At 41.9% G+C, this 23,809-nt stretch overlaps 2 protein-coding genes across 3 annotated transcripts in view; one reads left to right on the top strand and one right to left on the bottom strand.

The window, feature by feature from the left end:
• Positions 1-9,711, top strand: part of LOC147438862 (uncharacterized) — a 67,322-nt gene extending 57,611 nt beyond the window's left edge. The window contains exons 7-10 of the mRNA XM_086484824.1: positions 6,488-6,666; positions 7,179-7,422; positions 7,576-7,828; positions 8,255-9,711. Of these exons, the coding sequence (XP_086340950.1) occupies positions 6,488-6,666; positions 7,179-7,422; positions 7,576-7,828; positions 8,255-8,466 (888 nt within the window). The 3' untranslated portion in view covers positions 8,467-9,711. The remainder of the gene's footprint in view (positions 1-6,487; positions 6,667-7,178; positions 7,423-7,575; positions 7,829-8,254) is intronic.
• A 1,950-nt stretch (positions 9,712-11,661) lies between these two features.
• On the bottom strand, positions 11,662-15,122 carry LOC147438861 (uncharacterized). 2 transcript variants are annotated; one of them, XM_086484826.1, is made up of 7 exons: positions 14,820-15,122; positions 14,689-14,735; positions 14,294-14,486; positions 14,100-14,173; positions 13,009-14,013; positions 12,694-12,906; positions 11,662-12,540 (listed from the first exon to the last, which is right to left on the bottom strand). In XM_086484826.1, the coding sequence occupies exons 1-7, from the start codon at positions 14,851-14,853 to the stop codon at positions 12,142-12,144; spliced, it is 1,965 nt and encodes a 654-aa protein (XP_086340952.1). In that variant the 5' UTR covers positions 14,854-15,122; the 3' UTR covers positions 11,662-12,141. The 2 variants fall into 2 exon arrangements, with proteins under 2 accessions (XP_086340952.1, XP_086340951.1); XM_086484825.1 differs by having other exon boundaries at positions 14,671-14,735; positions 14,820-15,120.
• Positions 15,123-23,809: the final 8,687 nt, after the last annotated feature.

Genomic DNA, 23,809 nt, shown 5'->3' with positions numbered 1-23,809 from the left:
CTTTATTACCAAGGGAGAATCTTTACAAGCACAGGAACGAGACAAACGTCCGTCCTCTATTTCTTTCTTTGTTTTGTTCTGAATACTGACTGAGAGAGCGTTTCCACTCTCTCTCTGCTAAGAGAACTTCCCCTCTTCTGCAGGCTTTGTTGGAAGCTCTCATCAGGAGAGTCTATCTTCCAAAAAGCTTGTCGGAAGCTCTCACAATGGAGAGTGTATCTTCTGCTATGTGTGGCTCTTCATGCGCAATATGCATCGAACTCAAGAGAGAAACAAGCAAAATGCATACAGACATGCTTGCTGTAATTTTTTGCACATAACTTGAAACTCTTACCTGTGTGCACTCCTATGCCGAAACGGAGGTCTTTTTCACGATGGAATCGCACAAAAACTCGCGTAGGCGTAGGATAAGAAGAGTGGAGTGAAATTCTATGAGTGCTCCGCTGAAAACATCCCTAATTGAGGTGATTAGGGGTGAAAACAGAGAATATGCAATAGCCAAGCGCGAGAGGAAGGGAGTTTTCTATTGCTTTTCGCGATGAATCTTCCCCCACAGCAGCCTATGATCAAGAGAAACCTTGTTCTAGATGATAGGAGCTCCATGACTCCACATACACCACAATGGCTGATTCTCAAGCTTCAATGGAGAGATCTGGTGCGTAGAGCACCACACTTGAGAGGGGAGAGGGTGCTCTTATAAAGCCAACCAGAGAGGGGGGACGCTAGGAGATGAGGGAGGGTGAGAGTGAGAGAGAGGGGGTAACTTTGCATGGGTAAGTGTGCCACTTGACACACTTACTTTATAACTTAAAAACCATTCAACTTTTGACTTTAAAAGTTCGTAGGCTATTAATGAAATGTGCAATTTAACTCACAACTGCATACATGAATGCTACTTATGAAAACGTTAGCTGCTCCCCGCACAATGCCGTACCGGCACTGCTCCGGCATTACGTGTTTGCACTTATCCGGTCATTTGATCCGGCACAAACAATTAAAATTAGTTTAACTGACTTATCCTAAGGCCTTAAAAATAATCCAGGCCTTAGGATTACTGTTCTAAGGACCCCATCTCATTCCTATGCTCGCACTAACGCACGTAATTTTATGAGCTTGAAATATGAGGCTACTTTCTACCCCTTATTGAATACCCGATTTCCCAATCACTAGGGCTTCATGGTATTTTCTACTAGGGTCTCCCTTAGATGCTCTGCCCCAAGTTTGGGCGCACCTGAGGCCCTAGAACTGCTAGTTCTATTCTGATGTGCACACAACTAATTAGAACTATTTTCTCGTAAATAAATTAATTATTTACAAAGTCTATGACATTGTTATAGGATATGCAATTACTAAGTGCCTAGACATGCACGGCCTGCACACAGGCTCACAAGGTTGCCAGAACGCTTCCTAGGCTTCCTAAACCCTAGAAGTAGGAACAGCTTGTCCACGTACACATAGGGTTAGATGTGCACGTGACAACTACAGTTTACACCCCCCCATTAGCACAGGATGGAGCTAGCTGGATTGATGCATTTGCATGGTTGTGGCGGAGTTGTGTGGGTGTGTGCGTAGGTTGTTTCTCTCTTTTTATTAGCACACACTGGAGAAGAAGAGAATTTTAACGTCGTAGGAAACTATCCCAAGAGACCTTAAAGATCTATTCGACGAGGAGAGTTGAACTCAAGACCTGTTATTCGGACATGGCATAACCTTTCTATCACTCAAGTGTGGTAGATTTGTTATGCCATTGCCCTCTTGAATAACAGGTCTTGAGTTCAACTCTCCTCGTCGAATAGATCTTTAAGGTCTCTTGGGATAGTTTCCTACGATGTTAAAATTCTCTTCTTCTCGGGCGTGTGTGTGTGTTTGGGGGTTGGGGGGGGGGGGGGGGGGGGGGGGGGGGGGGGGGGTGCGCTAATAAAAAGAGGAAAACGGTATAACCTTTCTATCACCCAAGTGCGGTAGATTGGTTATGCCATTTCCCTCTTGAATAACAGGTTTTGAGTTCAACTCTCCTCGTCAATAGATCTTTAAGGTCTCTTGGGATAGTTTTTTATGAAGTTAAAATTCTCTTCTTCTCGGGTGTGTGTGTGCGTGCGCGCTAATAAAAAGAGAAAAAGGGTGTGGTAGATTAGTTATGCCATTTCCCTCTTGATAGAAGGTCTTCTCCTCGTCGAGTAGATCTTTAACGTCTCTTGGGATAGTTTCCTATGACATGAAAATTCTCTTCTTCTCGGGGGGGGGGGGGGGGGGGGGGGGGGCGCTAATAAAAGAAGGAAAATGGTATAACCTTTCTATCACCCAAGTGTGGTAGATTGGTTATGTCATTTCCCTCTTGAGTAATAGGTCTTGAGTTCAACTCTCCTCATCGAATAGATCTTTAAGGTCTCTCTCTCTCTCTCTCTCTCTCTCTCTCTCTCTCTCTCTCTCTCTCTCTCTCTCTCTCTCATAGAAATTGAAGCTCTTACCAGATCAGTGTCCTTTATACATGGTTTGTGGGATACAAGTAATTGCCGATATGCTAGATTGGCCCTCAAATCCTCTCGACAGTTAGCAATGAAAGGGGATACATCATGCTGGTATGCACAACTGTCTTCGTGGTTTCAGAGACACGGGTTCAGTATGGAAAGATTACCCCCCTACCAATACTCTCTTGAGGCTCCATCACACGAACGGAGATTAATAAAATCATCCGTCAGGATCTTATACAGTTGGATACTAAGAGGACATGGGTAGACCCTACACAAGAATTGGGCACGAAGATAGCCGACTACAAAGAAAACTTCCTACAGCTATCTGAAGATGGATTTGTGATTCGCCCGAGCTACATGGATACCCACCTGTCTCATGGTTTGAGATGTGCTATTGGTCAGATTCGTACATCCTCACACCAGCTGGAAATTGAATTTGGCAGATTTAGGGGAATCCCACCTGAGAGCAGAATTTGCAAGTTATGCGGAATGGAGCCGGAGACAGAATTACACTACATATGCCATTGCACCGTATACTATGAGATACGTGGGCGTTTCCATTGCCTATTTAAAGAAGGCTTTGGACCTCTAGATAGAGTCATGCAATACCAAGATCAAAGATGCTTAGGCTTGTACCTACTAGAAATACATCGGCACAGGGATAATCTAATGAGAAGACAAAGAGCACTACAGCCTCAGAGGCAGATCACATATTTCTTCGGACCGAGAGAAGCAGGAGTGGAAGGAGAAGCAAGAGACCAGCAGCCAGCACAAAGGAGTGCCCACATCCATACCAAAGGCACCCTCATTGACAGGGCGACTGAGCTTAGGAAATCGAGACGACCACGATCGAGATGCAGAAGCACACTTCACCGGAGGAGACTACAACAAAGAATTAGAAGCATTCTAGCCAGACACCCAGAATGCTCCTAAGAAGTTTATTTAATACTTTGTATCTATTTTTTTCACATTTATTTTCACACTTAGTACTTTAGTACTAAGGTACCCAGACTTTGTAACAGATTCACCACTTTTGTATCAGTTTGGTCTCATAGGTCATTCTGGCCTTTTTTGAAGACGTTAATATAACATTTCATTTCTCTCATAACCAATCTACCACAGTTGAGTGATAGAAAGGTTAATAAAAGAAGGAAAATGGTATAACCTTTCTATCACCCAAGTGTGGTGGATTGGTTATGTCATTTCCCTCTTGAGTAATAGGTCTTGAGTTCAACTCTCCTTGTGGAATAGATCTTTAAGGTCTCTCTCTCTCTCTCTCTCTCTCTCTCTCTCTCTCATAACAGGTCTTGAGTTCAACTCTCATTGGATAGACCTTTGAGGTCTTTTGGGTTAGCTTCCTACGAGGTTAAAATTCTCTTCTTCTTCTTCTTCTTCTTCTTCTCTCTCTCTCTCTAGCGAGACTAAGCAATCTTCGCTATGGTCGTCCTATGAGAAGAGGGATGGCCAGATCAAGGTGTCTGCGCCATAGTCATCTTTTGAGAAGAAGCGTAGCTAGACAAAGCAATCTTGGCTGTAGTCAAGAAGACGGGTAGGCCATACCAAAATGTCTGCATTGTCATGCTTGCATCTCGTGCCTCCAATTCTCTGGTGTCAACCAAAGAACAAACGATGCCAGCAATGCCACGAGAATGCAACTTAGAGTAACTATCCTCCCACGGAGCTGGGAGATTGCATCTCTCCAGGTCGAGGGATGTGTATGTTGTAAGCTGAGGTTGAGTGTGGACAACTTTGAAGGTAAGAATCCAATGATTAGGAGAGAGGGAGAGCAACTGCAGTGCCGACCAAGCAGCCAAAGAACATGTCTGATCCTGTCCATCTCGCAGGTAAACTTCCCAAGAAAGTCCAAAGAAATTAAGCTCCATTTGAGTGTGAAGATCAAGGTCTAGTCTTGGCCCTTGAAGAGGTCTAGGATCCTCTCCGTAAGGCCAAGAGAATGCACCTCTAAAGGCAATATACTTGTGGTATCTAGGTCCAATGGTGATGCCGTCTCCAAAATGTCGATGTTCCCATATGCAGTCGTATCTCTCATAAATCCACTTGTAATGATATGTACCAATCAAACCACAAGTTGTACCCAATGTCGAACTGGAATGAAAGGTCCCCCATAGAATCCATGCCCACAAGAAATGATCAAGCCGATGTCGAGGATACTGCAAGTTGCAACAGTCACCGATAAACCGCACGGACCACCTCCGGACGTTGTCCTGTCAATGGGTAACCATAGAAGATGCAAACTAACAAACTTTGAGCATGTGGCCACCCAAGAACACGCCTGCGAAGGGCTGAAAATGCTGCTGCACCTGGTCCGAAATGGGTAAAATCTCCGTGTGCACAACTGTTGGAAGGCTGAAAAAGGTCCATATAGCTCGAAAGCAATCACTGTAATTCCGTCATTGTCATTGAGCCGATTGTAGATCCAATGTAGACGAATGTTAAAGGCTAGATCTGATGCCGATCTGCAACAGAAAAGTGGTTCCCAGTCTGATTACTATCTGCCAAGGGCTGACCATATCTCGTGGGAGGTGATCTTTGACACAGCAGAGAGACTGGGGTTGTCTGACTGCATTGGGAGAAGGAATCTGGAACACCGTATCTGATGCAGCAATGCTGATGCTGATAGTGGTGGGGCTACCTTGCACATGCCAACAAACACCACCAAAGCTGAGTGTTACAGCCAGGCCGATAGGGGAAGGGAGGCATCCATAGAGGGTGGGAGGACATGGCCCTAGGCTCTTGAGAGCCTCCGGGCCTTGGGCCTTCCACTAGAGGCAAACACTCTCCACCAGAAACTGGCTGCCAGTATGTGCTTTTTAACGCTGCCTTTGAAGGGTGAAAACACAGCCACCAGCAGTTTAGAAACCGCAAGGGGTGAAGAACGCCAGGAGCAAGGAGAGCCTTTGCGTGGTCTCTGATAGCATGTCAAAGTGGATCAGTGAAGCAGGAACACAAGGGGGAGATGAGAGACACAGAGAGATTGCAAGAGACGGAGAAAGTGCATCAGCCCTGCACCTTGACCGAGGTGCAGCATCCTAGGGGTGGGACCACAGATTCACCATTCACCTTACCCAAACCGAGGGCATTGGGGTCTCCATGTACATGTCAAGTCGGGGTCTCCATGTACATGTCAAGTCGGCCAGGCTCATAGAGAGAGACTAAGAGAGATTGCAAGAGACGGAGAAAGGCATCAGCCCTGCACCTTGACCGAGGTGCAGCCCCCTAGGGGTCGGAACACACTTCACAGATTCACCATTCACCATACCCACACTGAGGGCTTTGGGGTCTCCATATACATGCCAAGTCAGCCAGGCTCATAGAGGACTCCACGACAGCTGAATAAAGTTCCAAAATAAGGGCGCTGCATAGAATAGGCTCACTGGATCAAATCTGGTCGAGCCGGCCACTATGGCCAGGCCAAGATCTAATGCAGCCTAAATGCATGCAAGGGTTGCCAGCCCAGGTGCATGCTAGCCATACTAGTATGCAAGGAACCAAGTGAGTAGCAAAGTAACAGAAGTGACACAATTCATACAATAGAACAAGCATAAGGAATCGACATCAAGGTCACCTGGCCAATGCAGGCTCACCCCCAATGTTGGGAGCTAGTAGCATGCGAACCAAGTCTTTACGAGAAGTGCAGCATCCCTTACCACAAGCCCACAAGGGTCCAAGCATGTTGGGAAATTCATGTTTGAGTCAAGGTCCTATTTATAGGACCTCATAGTGTCCTCCTTAAATGTGAGGTTTGGTTTATACATGGTCAATGTTTCAGCTGTCCATGCTGATGTTTGGAGACATAATAACGAGTTTCTACTTTAAGACAATGGATGCTTGTTTAACATGGAGCTTCACAAAATGGGTATCATTTCTAACTAAGAGATTTTTCGATGATCGCTTAGTTGCAAGCTCTAAGAGATAATGCAGTTTGTCCAGACATTTTTAATTTGAGGAAGTTTTATCTTTACTGTGTGTTAATCTTTTAGCTTTACTCATTGCAGGTTATAGAGGACCTTTCTGCAATGTCAAGAGATTATGTATTTGTCATTCCTCCTTACTTCGCTCTTATCTTGCGGACTTTTTCTGTGTTGGAGGGCATTGGACTAGCAGCTGATCCAGACTATGCAATTGTACAGGACTGCTATCCGTACCTTTGTAAGCGACTTATCACAGATGACAGGTAACAAATTTTTAACCTGTTTGATTCATCAAAAGCAATCAGCCAAAGCCAATTTACCATACAGAGTTCTAAATACAACTAGTCAACTATATCATTTGTTCTACCTTGGTAGTATTCAATTCTAGTATTTAGCTTACATTAGGATTTAAGAATTTGTTTTTTTAGAAATTGTCGTGTGAGTTTGATTTCTAAGATTTAAGTCTTTCCTGATGTCTTATCCTTGTTAGTTTAAAGTTGAGTAATTGTTTCAAGTTTTAGACAAGTAAGCTTCTTAACTGATTTTGCTTATGCCTTTTCTTTCATCTAGTTTTGTTTAGTAAGAAAGAAAGGGATTTAGTTTTTTACTTTTTCTGCTTTCTTGTGTCCCTTGCTTTGTACTTTTGTATCTTATCCTCTCTTATAATTCATAAGTTCAGACTATTCTAACCTTATGAAGGTATATAACTAAAGCATCTGTGATGGGTTGAGTTGTAATATGTTTCCGAACTAACCACTTGTACTCTCTAAATCAGTCCAAGGACTAGAGCAGCATTGAAGTACTTTGTGTATGCGGGGAAGGAGCAGCTTGATGTAACCAGGGCAGAGAGTCTTATAACTGGCTTTCAAACTTTTCAGTCCTTAACAACTTTAAACACCAGTAAGTCTGGAGACAAAAGTAGATCGGCTCAACCATCTGTTGACCTGGCTGCCAAGCAAGTCTTGGCATTGGTGTTTTCCCCAAATGGCAGCTACCTTCAAGAACTCTTGTTAACAGAGGTATTCATGGCTAATGCACACATATGTTAAGGTTTTGTATGTGGTTTTACTCAGACCACCCCTCTGATGCTATCGTTTAAAAATAGAAGTTGTAACTCATTACACCTTTCACATTGATTTGTTTTTGCTCACTTGCTGATCTGCTACTTGTAGCTTGTTCGGGTTGTGGATGCTCTTTCACGTGATGCGGTGGCAGAGATTTGGCAATATTTTGCATCAAGAGCTTTAATCTCGCTTCCGCCTGCTTTAAAGGCTCCAAAGTCTTGGCCTATCCCGCTTCCAGGCCTCTTCTTCGGCTCTAGTCGCGTTGCGACACTAAGTCCTGAGGATCAGCAATCTTTGGAAGCTGTGAAGAGGCTTTGGGTTCTACTTGAACCTCAAATTATTCAGAGGCCGAGCAGACTAGGTAAAGACTTGTTTAAGTGGTTAATCCATCGTATTTTTAATGAAACTCAAAGTCTAGGTGTGGGTGTGTCGCACGTGGGAGCAGATATTAGTACCCAGCTCTACACCCACTCTTGGGCACTGACGATGTTAGTGGGGATGTCGTAGGATTTAGTCAATACTATGCATGATGGAGCTGATGGTTATACTGTCTTGTGGATGACTACCATGAGTCTTTTCCTTGCACTTACCTTCAAAGGTGAATCTGGGCTTATCTCGAATTCATCTAGGTGTATATACAAAGATTATAAAAAATGATTGAGAGGGGCATGATTACATATCCTTCAACAATGCACTAGGCTTCAAAGTTTTATCACAAGGGATAAGTTCAGTATCTTAATTCTTAGCTTTTATAGTTTTATTGAAACAGATGATTTGTCATGTGCAGAAATGAGGGAAGCTGCAGGCAGTATGTTACCCTTGATGTCTGACCTCTTTCCAGGTATGGTAAATACAGGGCAAAAGTTCATTCTAATGCTTCTACAAAGGCAAGCACTGCGTCTTGCCGATGACCTGGATGGCAAACAATCAGTCGCAGAGTGGGATAAAGATCCATCTGCTTTTGCTCGCAGAATAAGACCCCTTTTGCGTGGCTCGTAATGTCGTGTAGCGTGGTCTTGGCAGCTTGCTTCATGATTGGCTTATGTTTATATCTGTATCATAGGTGCTGTTGCACACACGTGGATACACTGCAACCAGAATGGATTTCTCAAGCAATGCTGAAAAGATGTATAATCAGGAAGCCCTCATACAGGTACAGAAAGTGTTAACTACGCACTTTACAGAGGAGTGGTGTCGTGTTTTGAAGCAACAAGTCAACATCAGAGGGTGTGATTAAGTTCCAGCAGGTCATTGTTTTATCTTTGTCAAGAGAGCAAGGTTGGTACGCATGTGGTGAGCCGAGCATGTGCGGTCATTCAATGGTACAATGTGCCATGTATACTTCTCTCTGCTTAAGATGCAGGACAAGGCAGGAAAAGGGCAGGGTGCAGTCGGCTTCATGTATTTTGACACTAATGGCAAAATGCTAAATTCATGTTTGGCATGGATCCATGCAGTCAAAATCAGTACGTCGCAAGCCTGTTGAAAGCCTCTCTGAGCATCAGTTGTAGCTTAGTGGCAAGAAAGTATGAAATAGCCCTGTAAAAGTGATGTCATCTCATATGGAGGTGATTGTAGAGCTCGTTGTGCTTCTTTTGGATAAACCTTTATCCAGCCAGAATCTAACCTGAAGCAGGAAAGTTGCTTGTGCAAACGTAGTCTCGACTCCTAGGGGCTTTCCAAGCGAAATAAAGAAGGTGAAAAAGCCACAATGGCCTACATAAGAGGTGGTGAGAGTGTGTGAGACCCACCACTCTAATATCACTCTAAAGAGGAAAAAAATGCAGACTATTTTTCAGTGGCCTACATATACATAAGACGATGCCTAGTTTATGCCACTCGTACAAGGAAAAGGAACAAAAAAGGTTTGCAATCATTAGCTTGCCATGTGGCACGAATTCACAAACTTTATCCAACGGTCAGCAATTGCTCCCAAGAGTATCATGCTTTCCTAAAGCTTTATGTAGGCCAAAAAACCAAAAGAAAGTTACCTTGCATTCATAAAACTTCAGTTTGCATTAGAAAGATTTCAGTGTTGTGGATATGGAATGTCACTAGTGCTATAAAGCTTCAATAGACTTCGAAGCTATGGGAGTGCCTAATGGAGACATCTCCTTGAACCGGTTGCGTGTATTTCTGTAAATGGAAAAGCTGAAGGAAGTATGAAATGAAATTTATCCTCTCTAATTGAGTACAGGGGGATTAGCTGTGAAGCATGTTATGAAAAGGGGGGGTTTATCGAGACATGATTTAAGAGTCTGTGAAGAAAGTCAATTTCTATAAGTTTGCTTCAAATGTAAAGCCCCAACCCATTGCAAGCTGTAGCTTTGGCAATGCAGAAGTACCATCAATTTTGACGGCAATGCCATAAACTATGACACTACAGAGGCATCCTTTCATGATATGGCTAAAGAGGATCCAAGATTGGGTATATAATTCCCTCTTTCAAGCAAGTAGGAACCTTTGCACACTCTAATTTGATGTCCAGTGGCAAACCCTCTTATGTCAGCATCGATAGATTGCCTCCCTTCTAGTACTCATTGGATGCACCCTCTTTGACTCTTCACACAGTTCGAGATCACCAGGCTCATCCGCCAGGATCTGACTCAGCTAGACACCAGGAGGACATGGATATAGCCAACGTAGGAGTGAGACACCAGGACACGAAGATGGCTTCCTACAAAGAGCATCTTCTCCAATTGATGGAGGGCGGCTTTGTGATGAGACCCAAATACATGGACACCAACTTGTCTCATGGGATTCGATGTGCTATTGGCTAGATACGCACATCTTCACACCAGCTTCAGGTTGAGATTGGGAGATACAACGGAGTACCAACACAACAAAGACCAGACATGCCCCTTGTATCACATGGGACTTGAAACAGAGTTGCACTACACATGCCATTGCCTAACCTACTATGAGATACGAGGCCACTTCCACTGCTTGTTCAGAGAGGGCTTTGGACCTCTCCAGAGTCCTGATTCGAGGACCAGAGATGCTTAGGTTTGTTTCTGCTGGAGCTACACACACAGAGAGAGCTTGATGAGAGAAGAGACTAGCTAGTCTCAGAGACGGACTTCATTTGAGCAAACATTGGACAACTGAAGGAGCTACTACCACAGCAAAGGCACTCTAATCGACCAAGCTAGGGAGATCCAGATTCCCTAGACTACAGAGGACTACAGAGCATCAAAGGAAGTTGTATCATTGGATTCGGACATCTGGCCCGATATGCACAACACTCAAGAGTACAAATCCGCCAACGATCGAAGCTAGATCTCGTGTGATTTAGCTTTTTGAGGATACACCCATTACAGATGACCATAGACATATTCCACTCGAAGGTGCCAAATTTTCAAAACAAATGTTTTTTTACAAGCACGTATTACAATCTTCCTCTTATTAGAAGCCAAATTTAAGATAGCCACGTCTCAAATGACCACCTTTCCTCCCCTCAATGCCTACCCATTACTTTTTCTTGGCTCTGGTGCTACAATTTTGGGGAGATCTCTAATATTCATGCATAAGTCTGAGGCTCGGTGCTGAAGTGTTACGTTATGCAGTGAACAACAATACCAATGGAGAGTCTTGATGCTGAAAGGAAGAAGAAACAATGAAGGCTTCAGACAGCTGACGGAAATCCACCTCTTCAAAACTCCTCCATTCCCTCGTTCAAAGGGATAGAAATTTAGCCAATGGAACAGCCAATCAAATCTGGATTTCTGAGTTCAGCTTAGGCACCCACAGCTCATCTTTTTAGTCAGGCCATGGCTTGCACTCAAAGTGTGTTGTACTGATAGTAGATGATGGCACACGGTTTATAATAGTCACCTCAGGGAGCCATTCAATACCAGCACATCTTGATCTTCCTTTTGACTTAAAAATAACTTTCCAGATGAGAGGAACCGGCTGCACTTATTTCCACATCCATCATCAGCTTAAATTGCTAACCATACAGAAAAGTCAATCCACCTTACCAAACATACAAGGCCTTCCAACAATATTCCTAGCGAATTAGTAACGAAACATATTGTTTAATCCAGGAGATAACTTCTCAACAGAACAGATGTCTTAGCTGTTTTCTAGAATTGAAATGAGTAATGAGGAGCAATACTCTAATTGGACACACGAATATCAGCTGCAGAGGCACACTTAAAAATTTTAACCTAATTAGGCCTTGCATCATCATCCTCCTCCACAATAGATATATCTTTATTTTCAAGATTACAAGTACAATTTTTGGAAGATTCAGTAGAATGAGGCCCTTGAGTAAAGAGAGCTGGAAAATAATCAGCTTCATATACGGGTTACAAGTTTGGGCTAGTAAGAGAAGGCTTTGAAACCTGTTGGGGCTAGCACCCAAATTCCTTCGACAAAAACCTCAAAGGCTGGCACCCACATCATACCATACACGGGCCATCTGACCCCAAAGCACCCCTTTCTGTCGCTGCAAAAGCTGGGCTATAAAATTCACATGCGCTATACAGCAGCAAAAATGGGGCAAAACCAGAAATTAGAAAATTACAAAACCCAAGAAACTCGAAAATACTCAAAATATCAGCACAAAACCCATCTCAGGCAAATATGCAGGATAAAGCTTCCTCCCAGCAAGCTGGCAACCGAAACTCAGCGAGCTCGAGCTTTTCAATGGGGGGCGGCACATGTAAGCTTTCAAGCCATTACCAAAGATCCATCTTTCCCTGCAAACTTGATATTCTCTTTGTCAACTCGCCGCCTTTCCTTGTCCATGTTGGGCTCTTGACCAACTGTAGCAGGCGACCCTTTGCCAGTAACAGGCTTTGCCAAGTGTGTTGTCTTGGCACCATTGTCACATACCTTGAGAGTAGTAGACACGGGCCTGGGACTTTTCACATCTGATTCTTCGTTGCGCACTTTCACAACTTGCTCGCCAATTTTTGGAAAGCTTTGAGGAGACCATTGCTGCTGAGGTTTGAGCTCAGGAACAGCCTTAATGGGCATGTTGCACAGAGGAAACTCATCTAGGATTGACGTGCGCAAAGGGTAGCTCTTGATAATATTGAGCATTTCCAGACCCTGCTGGAAGAAAACCTGTAAAGCAAAACCCAAGAGACTTAGTCCTTGTGGAATTTCAAGATAGGTAACAAGGTATATCGCGAACACAATATAGACATTGACCCATTCTTTGAGCTGTTAATTCATGTTTATGAAAGTGAATATGCACATCGATACACAAGCACATACCTCTTGAGTGTCTCTGCTGTTTGTGACAGGTTTGTTTTCATTATTCTGTAGTATAATTCTTCGAAATTGCGAGTTTGGGACATCCTTTATAAAATGCCACTTCAAGGGGAATGAGCCACTCCACTTGTGCTGTTCCCAAAACTCCATGCTCCTCTTATAATCAACAGGCCCGGTCATCTCAGCAACGCCACAAAACTGCCTGCTTCCATTGACCTGCTCTTTGCATGAGACAAGTTCACATCATTACCACCGTGTCTAGAATAATTGGAGAAGTACCAAACAGAAAAGCACAAAATGGTTTACTCTTGTACTCACCGAAAAATATAGGAAAACGGGGCAACCATTTGGCTTTCCCGCTGCTCGGCGCTGAGCATCATGATAGGCATCATCCAATTTCTTGTTTCCATTGGGAGTGCTGGCCCAAACTCCATACTGAATGCTTCTGAATACATTCTCCTCACTGTATGACTTAATTATGAAGTGCTTCGCATCATCATACTTTGTCACAAAGTCTTCTGAATTGTATCTCTCGCCATTGGGAAGACAAGAGCAAGACTCCTTACTGGCTACCACAGTAAGCGGCTTCATAAACGGCTGAGACTTTGGTAGAGACCCACTCTCTTGCCCATTTGACACAACAGAGCTAAAAGAGACGTCTTTCTTTAGAACTCTTTCGGTACCAGGGCGGGCACTGTCTTTCACATCATTTACCCGGTGGGTAGGTAGAGTCGGTGCAGGGTGTGCACTCGTAACAACCTTCACAGAAGCCAGAGTAGAATTACTCCTTGTTAGGAGTCCATTACTTGGGGTTGCTGCACCTGTCTTGTGAGGATAGACGCCATTAATTGCACTTAGTTGAGGTCCTGATGGAACTTCAACTAATTTGCGTTCCTTGAAACCTCCCTTACGCTCATGGGCAGGCTCAATCCATGCAGGAGCTGAAGCTCTGAGGGTGTGAGAAGGGTGAACTGCTGGAAGAGGAGGATATGATACAGTGAGGGGAAGAGCATTTTCACAAGAAACAGGGGGAACGAATGTCATAGGAGGTCCTGCAGGGATGGGCCCTGCATAGTTGCTGAATCCATTTGTCAAAACGACACTGGACTCCTGCGGCTCTATCACAACCATCCCCCCAGTGGGCATTGATGGAGCAGCAGTAGGAACATATTGACCAACAGGCGGTTGCTGATAGTACGGCTGCACAGGGTATTGATAAACTTGTGGTCCATAAACAAACCCATCATTACTCTGTGGAGGATATTGGAAGCTAGTAGGCACGGATCCATACACAGGCTGACTCCCATACATATACTCAACAATCTGTACAAAGTACTGCAACATATCAGCAGGCCCTTCACATCATTTTTGAAAGAAGAAATCTTTGAATAAACTGAAGCCAGCCTAACCTGGTTGTAGTAGTGTAATCCATCCACTTGATAAGGTATGTAGCCATGTGTGTTCAAGACAGGACTAGGACAACCTGTAGCACAACAGAATAATATGAGGACCAAATCATGCAACAAAAGGACTCCCACCAATAACCTCATGAACCTCAACCCTTGAGATCAAAACAACTAATTTGAAACTGTGAAACATTCACCTGTGTAGATTGTACCATGAGGAGAAGGCACATAGACATTCGGGGCGGTAATATAGGCAAGCTCAGGGTATTCTTCCCTAGAACAGTACGAGCTGGCACCATCCCCCAGCATCTCAGATGATGCGATGCTCGTGTTGCAGTGAAAGGTTTCGCCCAAATAACTTGGATACAACTGCTGGTTACTTATGGGAAACTGTAGCACACACATATAGTCATTAGCACCACCTCGCACCAGAACATACACCTGTAGCCACTACCCACATGATGGAAATCGCAATGAAGCCCAACAGTGCGCGTACATGGTGCAACGACAGAACTAGGCGCTACCCATGTCAAGAAAACACAGATAAAGAAGTGTTAGGAGAAAACAAAGGTACCTCAGCCTTGTCACCGACCTTTCTGTGAGCATCAATCTTCAGGGTATCAAACTTGTGGCAAAGCTCTGCAAGGGACGAAGTCAAGGATAGCATGTATTGCAAGCATACTGGTCAGATCTGTTCAAAACAAGACAAATGGAGAAGGATACGAGACATGGGTTGCTCCACCACGGCGACAGCCATTCCAGTAAGTGTTTTCCGCAACGATCCCTCACACCTTACCCCTGTTAACCTGCTTATTGAAGAGCCTGGACTCCGCTAACCCTAACCCTAATCTGACCTGTGTGATTACACAGTTCTAAAGAAACGAGAAGCAAGGACCAAGATCATGTAAGATCTGCCCACAAAAGGGGCGCCGAGAAAAAAATTGAATCGAGCCCGAAGCCCACTTTTGAGGAGACGCGCTGGAGTGGCAATCAAGCTCCCAACGAAAAACCTAGGCTTTGTATTTCCCCTCCAAGGTTTTTTGAAATCCATCCAAGCTGATAAAAGCTAGCATCGATACTAGAGTGACTGAGTGAGTGTGTGTGACCCTCCCAAGGGCATTTCAAGCTGGAGAGGTAATCAAGCTCCCAACAAAAAACCTAGGTTTTGTGTATCCCCTCCAAGATTTTTTGAAATCCAACCAAGCTGATAAAAGCTAGCATCGATACTAGAGTGACTGAGTGAGTGTGTGTGACCCTCCCAAGGGCAGTCATTAACTACTGGAACCTTCAAAAGCAGAGAGTAGCAAACCTTGCACATAAGATAAGGCAAGGCTCGAGGCAACAACCATGACCTTGTTCACAACAAGTACCAGGAAATAAGTTTTGTTGTGATATCATAAAAACCGTGCTTACATAGATGCCACATCTTTATAAAGCAAGTAAGGATTGGTGTTGTAATCCTCTATTCCTCAATTATCTTTCTCTTATCTAAAACTAAGTTGGGCTAGATTTTAAGAATTCACATGCAAGAAGTCATCAACTCCTTGGAAAGAGGAAATTTCAACTTTAATGCTACTTGCTATCCACATGTGCTTTCTACTTGGCAACATAGTGGAGGGCTAATATTAGAATCAATAGGTGATGTGCTAGAAGGTGAGCTGAAAAGTATCTTACGAGAATCAACAATCAAGCATTGTTGTTTTTAGCTTTTACATGTCCTATACACTAGAGTTTTCCTTATTGTTGTGTTCATTCTTTGCAAAGGAGATGATGATGGACAACCAACATGGCACTGCAAGGGTGTAGATAAGAGAGAACAAGAGCATTACATTTGTGTGGTTATTTGAGAGAGAGAGAGAGAGAGAGAGAGAGAGAGAACTAGATCTAGCTAATTATTTGTAATGGAAGTGAATATTTGGATATTTGAATATTCTTTACTTGGATTTGGTTATTTTGATGGTACATTGAGGATGATATGACTTCATGCTGAATAGTTATGTTGTTGATGTAGAGCACATCAATGAGCTGGATAGGTGTCAAATGAGCGATGGCTTCATGTGTGGCAACTGAGAGAATCCACATGTGAATGAAGCTCGTAGGATGGTAGTGTATATATATAACTTTGTGGTCATGCTTAAGGTAGAAAGAAGCTCATGGGGTGAGCTCAAGGAACTTCCTCCGATATGGTGGGCTAGTCTTCCTCGTGACCATTCATGCTACGGGTACTATCGGGGCAATGTTGGGCGGAGCTACTAGTTGGTGGTGCTACGGTGGCAATGGACGGTGGCCTATTAGTGCCCCTTTATGGGTTAGTTCAGACACACGTACCCTAAACGGCCAGCCTCTTATGCAAAGTGAAGTTACATGTCTAAAACCCCAATATGGTGTAGCCATTGGCTTACGTTGATTATGACCAATGGCACAATTTTATATTATAGTTGCAAGATGACTTCTCAACTACTGATTATTGTAATGTTACAGTTGTCTCTTAGTCTTCATTCATAGGATGGTATTGTGCAAGTTTCATGGGGCAAATGCTACTGCATATTTTGTCGAGTGTAAATTCTCTATTATTTTAACATACTTAGATGAATATGCCTCACGAGTATCCACCTACTTCATTAGGACAATTTTCTTTATCTTTTAAGGTTGGGAAGAGTAGTTGAAAGCATGTTTCCAATGAGTTCACAATGAAGGATACAAATGTTCCAACTTTTTTTATTCTGCAAGGAAGTGATTTGAAGTGAGTGTAATTGAGCATTACTCACTTACGGTGTGGAAGACACTAATTTTTATGTTATTCACGGGAAGAAAGCTTCCCAAATGATGTCGTACCACTTTGTGAGCACTGTGCCAAAAAACAAGCTCATGATGGGTTATTGTTTATGCCAAGGTCCAATAAAGGCAAGATTTCTGTTGAAATGTATGTCATTCAATGTATTGAAGAAGTTTATGGCCAAGTTTCCGGTCAATGCAATGGATTGCATAGGGTCATTATGGTCAAGTGTTTGATATGTGTGTCGAATAGAGCAAGGAGAATATGGTCGGATGAAATTTTTACAAATTTTTTTTGAGAATAGATGGAATTCATACTTGTGATCATATTGGATGTCTTTGGGCTCCAAACGGATCCAAAATGGGTCTAATACCACTCGATTTGGACCATTTATGGATTTTGGAAGGTAAGGATGCATGCCGAATTGATTTAGTGGAAATTTTTGTCAATTTACTGGCTCAATCCTGTGTCTCAAACAAAGTTGGCCAAAATCAAGACACAATCGGGCTTTGCTACATTCAAATTGGGTCAAAATTGGCCAAGTTATGCTCAAAATACCCTTTTCAAGTCATCTTTGTAAAGAGTCCTTGAGGTTTTTTGAACTACAAAAGAAGGGGGGGGGGGGGGGGGGGGGGGGGGCTCTCCATAGGCAGCTATGTGGCAATTGAGAGAACTCACATATGAATGAAGCTCGTAGGATGGCAGTGTATATATATATAACTTTGTGGTCATGCTTAAGGTAGTGAGAAGCTCACGGGGTGAGCTCAAGGAGCTTCCTCCGCTATGCCGGGCTAGTTTTCCTTTAAACATGCTAGATTGAATGGTTTCTTCTACATGTCTCTCTCCAAAAAACCTAGATGAATCAGAAAAAAACAATCTTCTCATCCTTTACACTTCGATGCAAGCAGGGTTGGGTTAACCTTTCTCACCGATCCAATTTATAATGGGATCAGAGGAATGAGTTGAGAACGCCACTATGTTCCTGTACCCTTTGCTCTTAAAAAGTATCGTTGGTTTTCCCTGCATAATCTGGGCGCATGGTCGAATACGTCCAGTCTAGCGGGATTAACTATTTAAAATATATCTTGGGTCCTTGATAATTGCACTTTTATTTTTGGAGGACAATGCTTTAACCAAAGCCAAGGCATCCCCATGGGCTTTTCTTGCTCACCTCTTATGTGTAATTATACCTAACCTTCTTTGAATACAATTGGCTTCTCAAAACCATGGGTGACAAAGACAACTATAATAAACTTTCACTATTTAAACACACTTATAGATAGATAAATGACATATTAAGCCTCAACAATAAAACTTTCTCGGATGAAATATGTCATACCTACCCTAACTGCCTAAAAATACGTCCAACATATGGACAAGGGTTTAAAACATCTACCGACTTCTTTTCTACTTCGGTACAATTCCTTAATTTTACAATTACTCTCCATAACCCTTGTGTGGGTGGTTATGACCAACGGTTTACTTGGAAAAGAGACATTTTAGATATCCCACGCATTGAATTTGTTAAAAAGAATAGTAATCAACCACGTAAAGCCGCTCTTTGTACCTGCATCGGCCTCCTATACCTAATCATGTACTCCTCCTCTAATTGTTTCTTGGCATGGGAAGATATCAAGTTACTTATACAAAAGTTTTGCCTTAATGGATTCAAGAGATGTGACATAATCAACAAAATCATAAAATCTCTTTCTGAAAATGACTGGCCTGGCTTACTTTCAACCATACTAACCTCATTTCTCTGATTGTTATCAACCACGTAAAGCCGCTCTTTGTACATGCATCGGCCTCCTATACCTAATCATGTACTACTCCTCTAATTGTTTCTTGGCATGGGAAGATATCATGTTACTTATACAAAGGTTTTGCCTTAATGGATTCAAGAGATGTGACATAATCAACAAAATCATAAAATCTCTTTCTAAAAATGACCGGCCTGGCTTACTTTTCAACCATACTAACCTCATTTCTCTGATTAGGTAGTATTCCCATTCACAATGGGCCTACTATTGACCCATTGTGTATGGTGCCTGGGACAGAGTGGGTACACACACACACACACACACACACACTCTTAAGTAATCTTAAAGCTAGTATTTACTTCTTTTATTTTATAAAAACCCCCCCACAACTTTGTTTTACAAATATAGAACTTCTCTTTTACCACAAAAAGATGAATTAAAAAAAAACACCCCCCCACCCCCCCCTTTCTTGCCTTGTGGGAGTGACCCCTTAGAGCATAAACTGTGACAAATACCTTTTAAAAAGGCACATGAAAAGTTAAAATACTACCCTTAATGCATTGGTGGATAGCACTAAGAAGCGCAATAAATATTCTTGAGTCGATCAAGGAATTCATACATGTCGCTTACAATGTAATCTACACTTGGAGCTCTATGCAACACACATACCGCATGATGCTCTTCACCTCCTCTCTCCCACTTAGTCTCACTATGGAGCCTAGGCGGCTGTTGATAGCCTTACGATGCTGATCACGCATGTCGCATACAGTATAGTTCACACATAGGTTCCCTGTGTACTCGCTTACTACATAATGATGGTCTTCATCTCCTCTCAATCCCCCTATGGGGCCGAGGTGGTTGTTTCTTAATGCCTTACACCTTGGGGAAGGAACCGGCTGTTGGTCTGCATCAATATCAAACCTCTATAAAAGGTGAGGTTTGGCCATGAGCCCCTCACTTAGTCTTTTTTGCGTTGAGATTGTGTCGGTATAAGTTTTTTGAAGTTTGCCTACTGCCTAACCACGGGGCTTGTGAACAAAGAAGGCGCTTCTCAGGTCCTCACTTTGTATATTTTATTGGTCTTTTTACGAGGCGCTCTGGTTTTTCATATCATCTAAATGGTTTCGCCTAGCAATCATACTAGTAGTTAAAAAACTTGTTCGTTCTTTACTTCGGGTTTTTAACGCAGATTCACAATAAACTAAACTTTGTTAAGAATAAATATTTTCTTTAAAAAAGGGGTTTTGTATGAAGTTATGAATGGGTAGTTTTCACATACCAGGCATATTGAATTATTGGAATGGTATGGGTTGCCATACACCAAGGCATACACTAGCATTTTGAAATTGCTCACCATCTCTCTTGGTTTCGGTTGTCTCGCATTAGATAGTACATGATTACATCATATACATGCCTGACATTATACACATGATTGTGGTTCTATGCTCCGTTTCCCACGTATTGACTCAAAATAATTAGAAGTTTTTTTGCTATAGGGTCAGGCCACTAAGGCAATGTACATTTAAAGCTATATATTTTTCTAAAAATGATGTAACATCTAGTTAAGGGGCTGAGCCCGACGAGCTTAAAATTGCTTCTAAAAATGGGTTTTTGTTTTTATAAAAAAGAGATGAGCTACTAGTATAATCTTGGTGTCACATTGATGGTAAAATGTGATGAGTTACATTGCAGTCCAGGATGGAGATGAAATGACAAAAAAGTATGGATCTCATGACTTAAGGCATTTCTTACCTACACTAGTTGGATCAAATTTCAAAATTATTTTGATCAGTTTGACCGAATGCTTTTTTGTCTAAACCAAGCAACTGATTGTTTAACAGCTTAGAAAGAAGTAATTTAAAGTTACTAAATTTTTTACTAATGGTTCTAAAGATGGATATACCATTTACCTGATTAGTTTTAGGATAGGTATTTGGCTAAATAAAAAGCTATGTAAAATCCTGAAGAAAAAACAAAACTTTGAACTAAAGATGATACTAAGTCACTTGTTTAGAAAGGAAGGTGGACTTCGGATCAAAATAACACATAGGTAAAATAGACTATTTAATAACAAAAACTGGGTTATATAGAAACCTTACACATAATTCATTGGGTTTATGGTTTCTTTACAAGTTCTATTGAAGGTTGGACAAAAATGAAGAACATTTACACTTTGGACTTTTGCTTAAAGTTAAAAAGTTGTAAGATGGACATGGATAACAACTGATATAGTCCATTGACACCTGTAAAACGCATTCAAGACTAACATATATGTTGTCTTGATTGAATGGATGTAGGTGAGGACTCTATCCTTTCTTGGAAGTTTTTAGCTTAAAGCAAACGTGTTTCCATGATTACACTGGCTCATACCACTTAGGAAGTACTTCTTTAATGGGTTACTATCACTGTTTACTAGAATGAGGCCTCATTCTTATGTATTATGTAAAGATAAGATTAAGACTGCATTGTTTTTGTACTAATCTTTACCCTTTCTCTAAAGCCAATTGTCTCGTGAATGATAAAGTTCATTTATGTCTTATTATTTAAATTAAAAACAGCTATACACACACACACACACACACACACACACACACACACACACACTTGGTCACTTCATATGGCTATGATTGATTCACCTAGCTACACACACACACACTTACACTTGAGCTATTGATGTAGCTGATGGGTGACTACCTTGAGCTTGTATCTTGGAAGAATTTGATTTTTTTGGGACATAATGGAGCTGCTGAATATAGAGCTTTACCTCCCTTGGGTTTGAACTCTTACAATACTGTCTTGGCATAAATGGAGTATAATGGAGGTGATGAATATAGAGCTTTACCTCCCTTGGGTTTGACCTCTTAGAATACTGTCTTGGCATAAATGGATGACTTAGATAGATATTCCAATTGGGGGCTGATGGTTACATTGTCTGGAGGACACATATACACAGATATCTTATGGCAATATACCTTCTGGATCTCATAATCCTTGGGTTACCGTAGGAAACTGGCCTTGATTAAGGCTCTTGAAGGTTGTTGTGGTTTGGAGGCAATGTAAAACCTTGATGTGTACCTACCATATTCATTTACTTTGGTTTTTTCCAAAAAATTAATACCTTCACTTTTGACTTTGTATGCCTTGAAGAGCTCTCAATTGAATGCTTACCGTGTTTTTATACCTTGATATTCCTCAATTGAGTGCTCTCAATTGTAGGGCTGTGATATTATTGTGGTTTTGGGTTATTCTTATGTTTGGTCTACTTGGTGGGACCTCACACTGGCCATGGACCCCGGGATGCAAAACTGGCCTGGGTTGTGAGGACTTACCTTGTTACTTGTTCTAATCACTGCTATGGGAACATATCGTATTTGGACTAGTATTTTTGGGTGTGGACTCTTTGAGTGGGGTACCACCAACTGCCTTAAAATGAGATGTACTAATGATAATTATCTTCTTTAATCCCTTTTGAGCTACATCGGGCCGACCTTTTTGCGTTTCTCTATCCTTCTCCCTTTGCACATATCGATCTTTTCTGGCTTTACCTCCTAGAATCGGTCTGTCATTTGGGTTTTCTCACCTATGCCAATGCTAATACAATACTCACAATGCTTAACACCCCTCTTGTTTCCCTTTTTCTCTCTCTTTGCCCCCTATACCAACATTGGGCCGTGCCTATTTTGAATGACTAAATAGACAAGGTCCTTGCCTACTAAGCATACCTATGGGGATTTATTAACCAAGATCTGGTGGAGACTTTTGCGGTGCTTGGTTGAATGCTCTGCACACAACAAGGAGAGGTACTTTTGCCACCCAATTGATTTGATGCTACCATATAAATAGATGAGGGAATATCTTTTCCTTCACTTAGCCTTGCTTTGTGTGGGTGTGTATTTGAAAGTGTGTGAGGGCCATGTTGGGTGCTATGGCATTACACTGTTTATCTTTTCTGGGAGTCAGTTCTGTTTATCTTTACTCATTATGGAGAGACTTGGATTATTCTAGGGCTTGGTTCATTCCTTAGAACACATATACTAAACTGACTTTTTTATGAACCTTTCGGGTATTGGGCTGTAGGCTAAATGGTGTTTGTTCTAATGACATTGTTTATTCCTGGCATTTAAATCATAAATGTGTGCATTACTTGGGGAGTAGTGCGTTTTTATTGAAAATCTACTAAGGATTGCTCTAATACTAATACTAATACTTGTACCGGTGGGCTTGCCATGGCCAAAATATGTGCTGGCCTTCTACCTATTTACTATATTTGGATGGCCTTGAGAAGATTTCTATTCTCTAGATATGGTTTGATTGGGATAATTTGAGTTGAGTAAGAAGATTGGGTATCACCTTACTTTTGGTTGGAATCTTGATGATGATGGTCATCCTGCTAATAATTGGTTACCATAGCTGGAAAGGCTATAACTAGATCCTAGTTATTTTGATAAATGTAAAAACATTCTTCCCTCCGATAACTTTTGGAGCTCTCTTTGACTGTATTTCGTGGACGTATTCTTGAAACATACATCATGCCAACTATGATAGTGATCTTGGTTTGTTCTTGGCCTTAATATGATTTGCTGAGACCTACTAGCATGGTTCACCCTCTCATGTAATCATTGGTGTTTATTAAATTTTGTATGGAAGTCCTACTTCTCAAATCTTAATGAGTGTAGGATTAGAGAAGTTCTCAGTAGAGTGCAATAGCATTTATATTTAGCTTTTTTCTTAATACATTATAGTATTATATTGATAATGCTTTTAACTTCCCAATTTGATATATGGATTGCATGTAACAGTTAACTTTTCAAGGTAGATTTCACTTGTATGAGTATGATCTAAAAATAGAAAATGGTGTCGTTTCCCGGCCTTTGGAAGTTTTTATACAAGGTGCTTTTTTAAAAAGAATTTTGGATAGAGCACATACTTGGGAAAATTTGATTGTGTCTATTAAAAATGGCTAGTCGTAATTTTTTGATACAATTATATTTCAAGGTGTGGAACTCCCACAATTGTATAAGTGGCTGGTCTACATGACTGGTAGATTTGAATGAAATCCAATACGGTTATAGTGTGGATTAGTTGAGAAGGTCTCTTGTAGTTAGGACTTTGCCTTGTACTATTCTCTCCTATAAATAGGCATTGTGGTCTTTGGTTTCTAGACTATGGCCTAATGC

This window comes from Adiantum capillus-veneris, chromosome 16, assembly GCF_014529385.1.
Source record: "Adiantum capillus-veneris isolate H3 chromosome 16, ASM1452938v2, whole genome shotgun sequence".
Taxonomy (NCBI): Eukaryota; Viridiplantae; Streptophyta; class Polypodiopsida; order Polypodiales; family Pteridaceae; genus Adiantum; species Adiantum capillus-veneris.
Note: the sequence above shows the minus strand (reverse complement) of the source record. Positions and strands in the feature narration are given on the sequence as shown.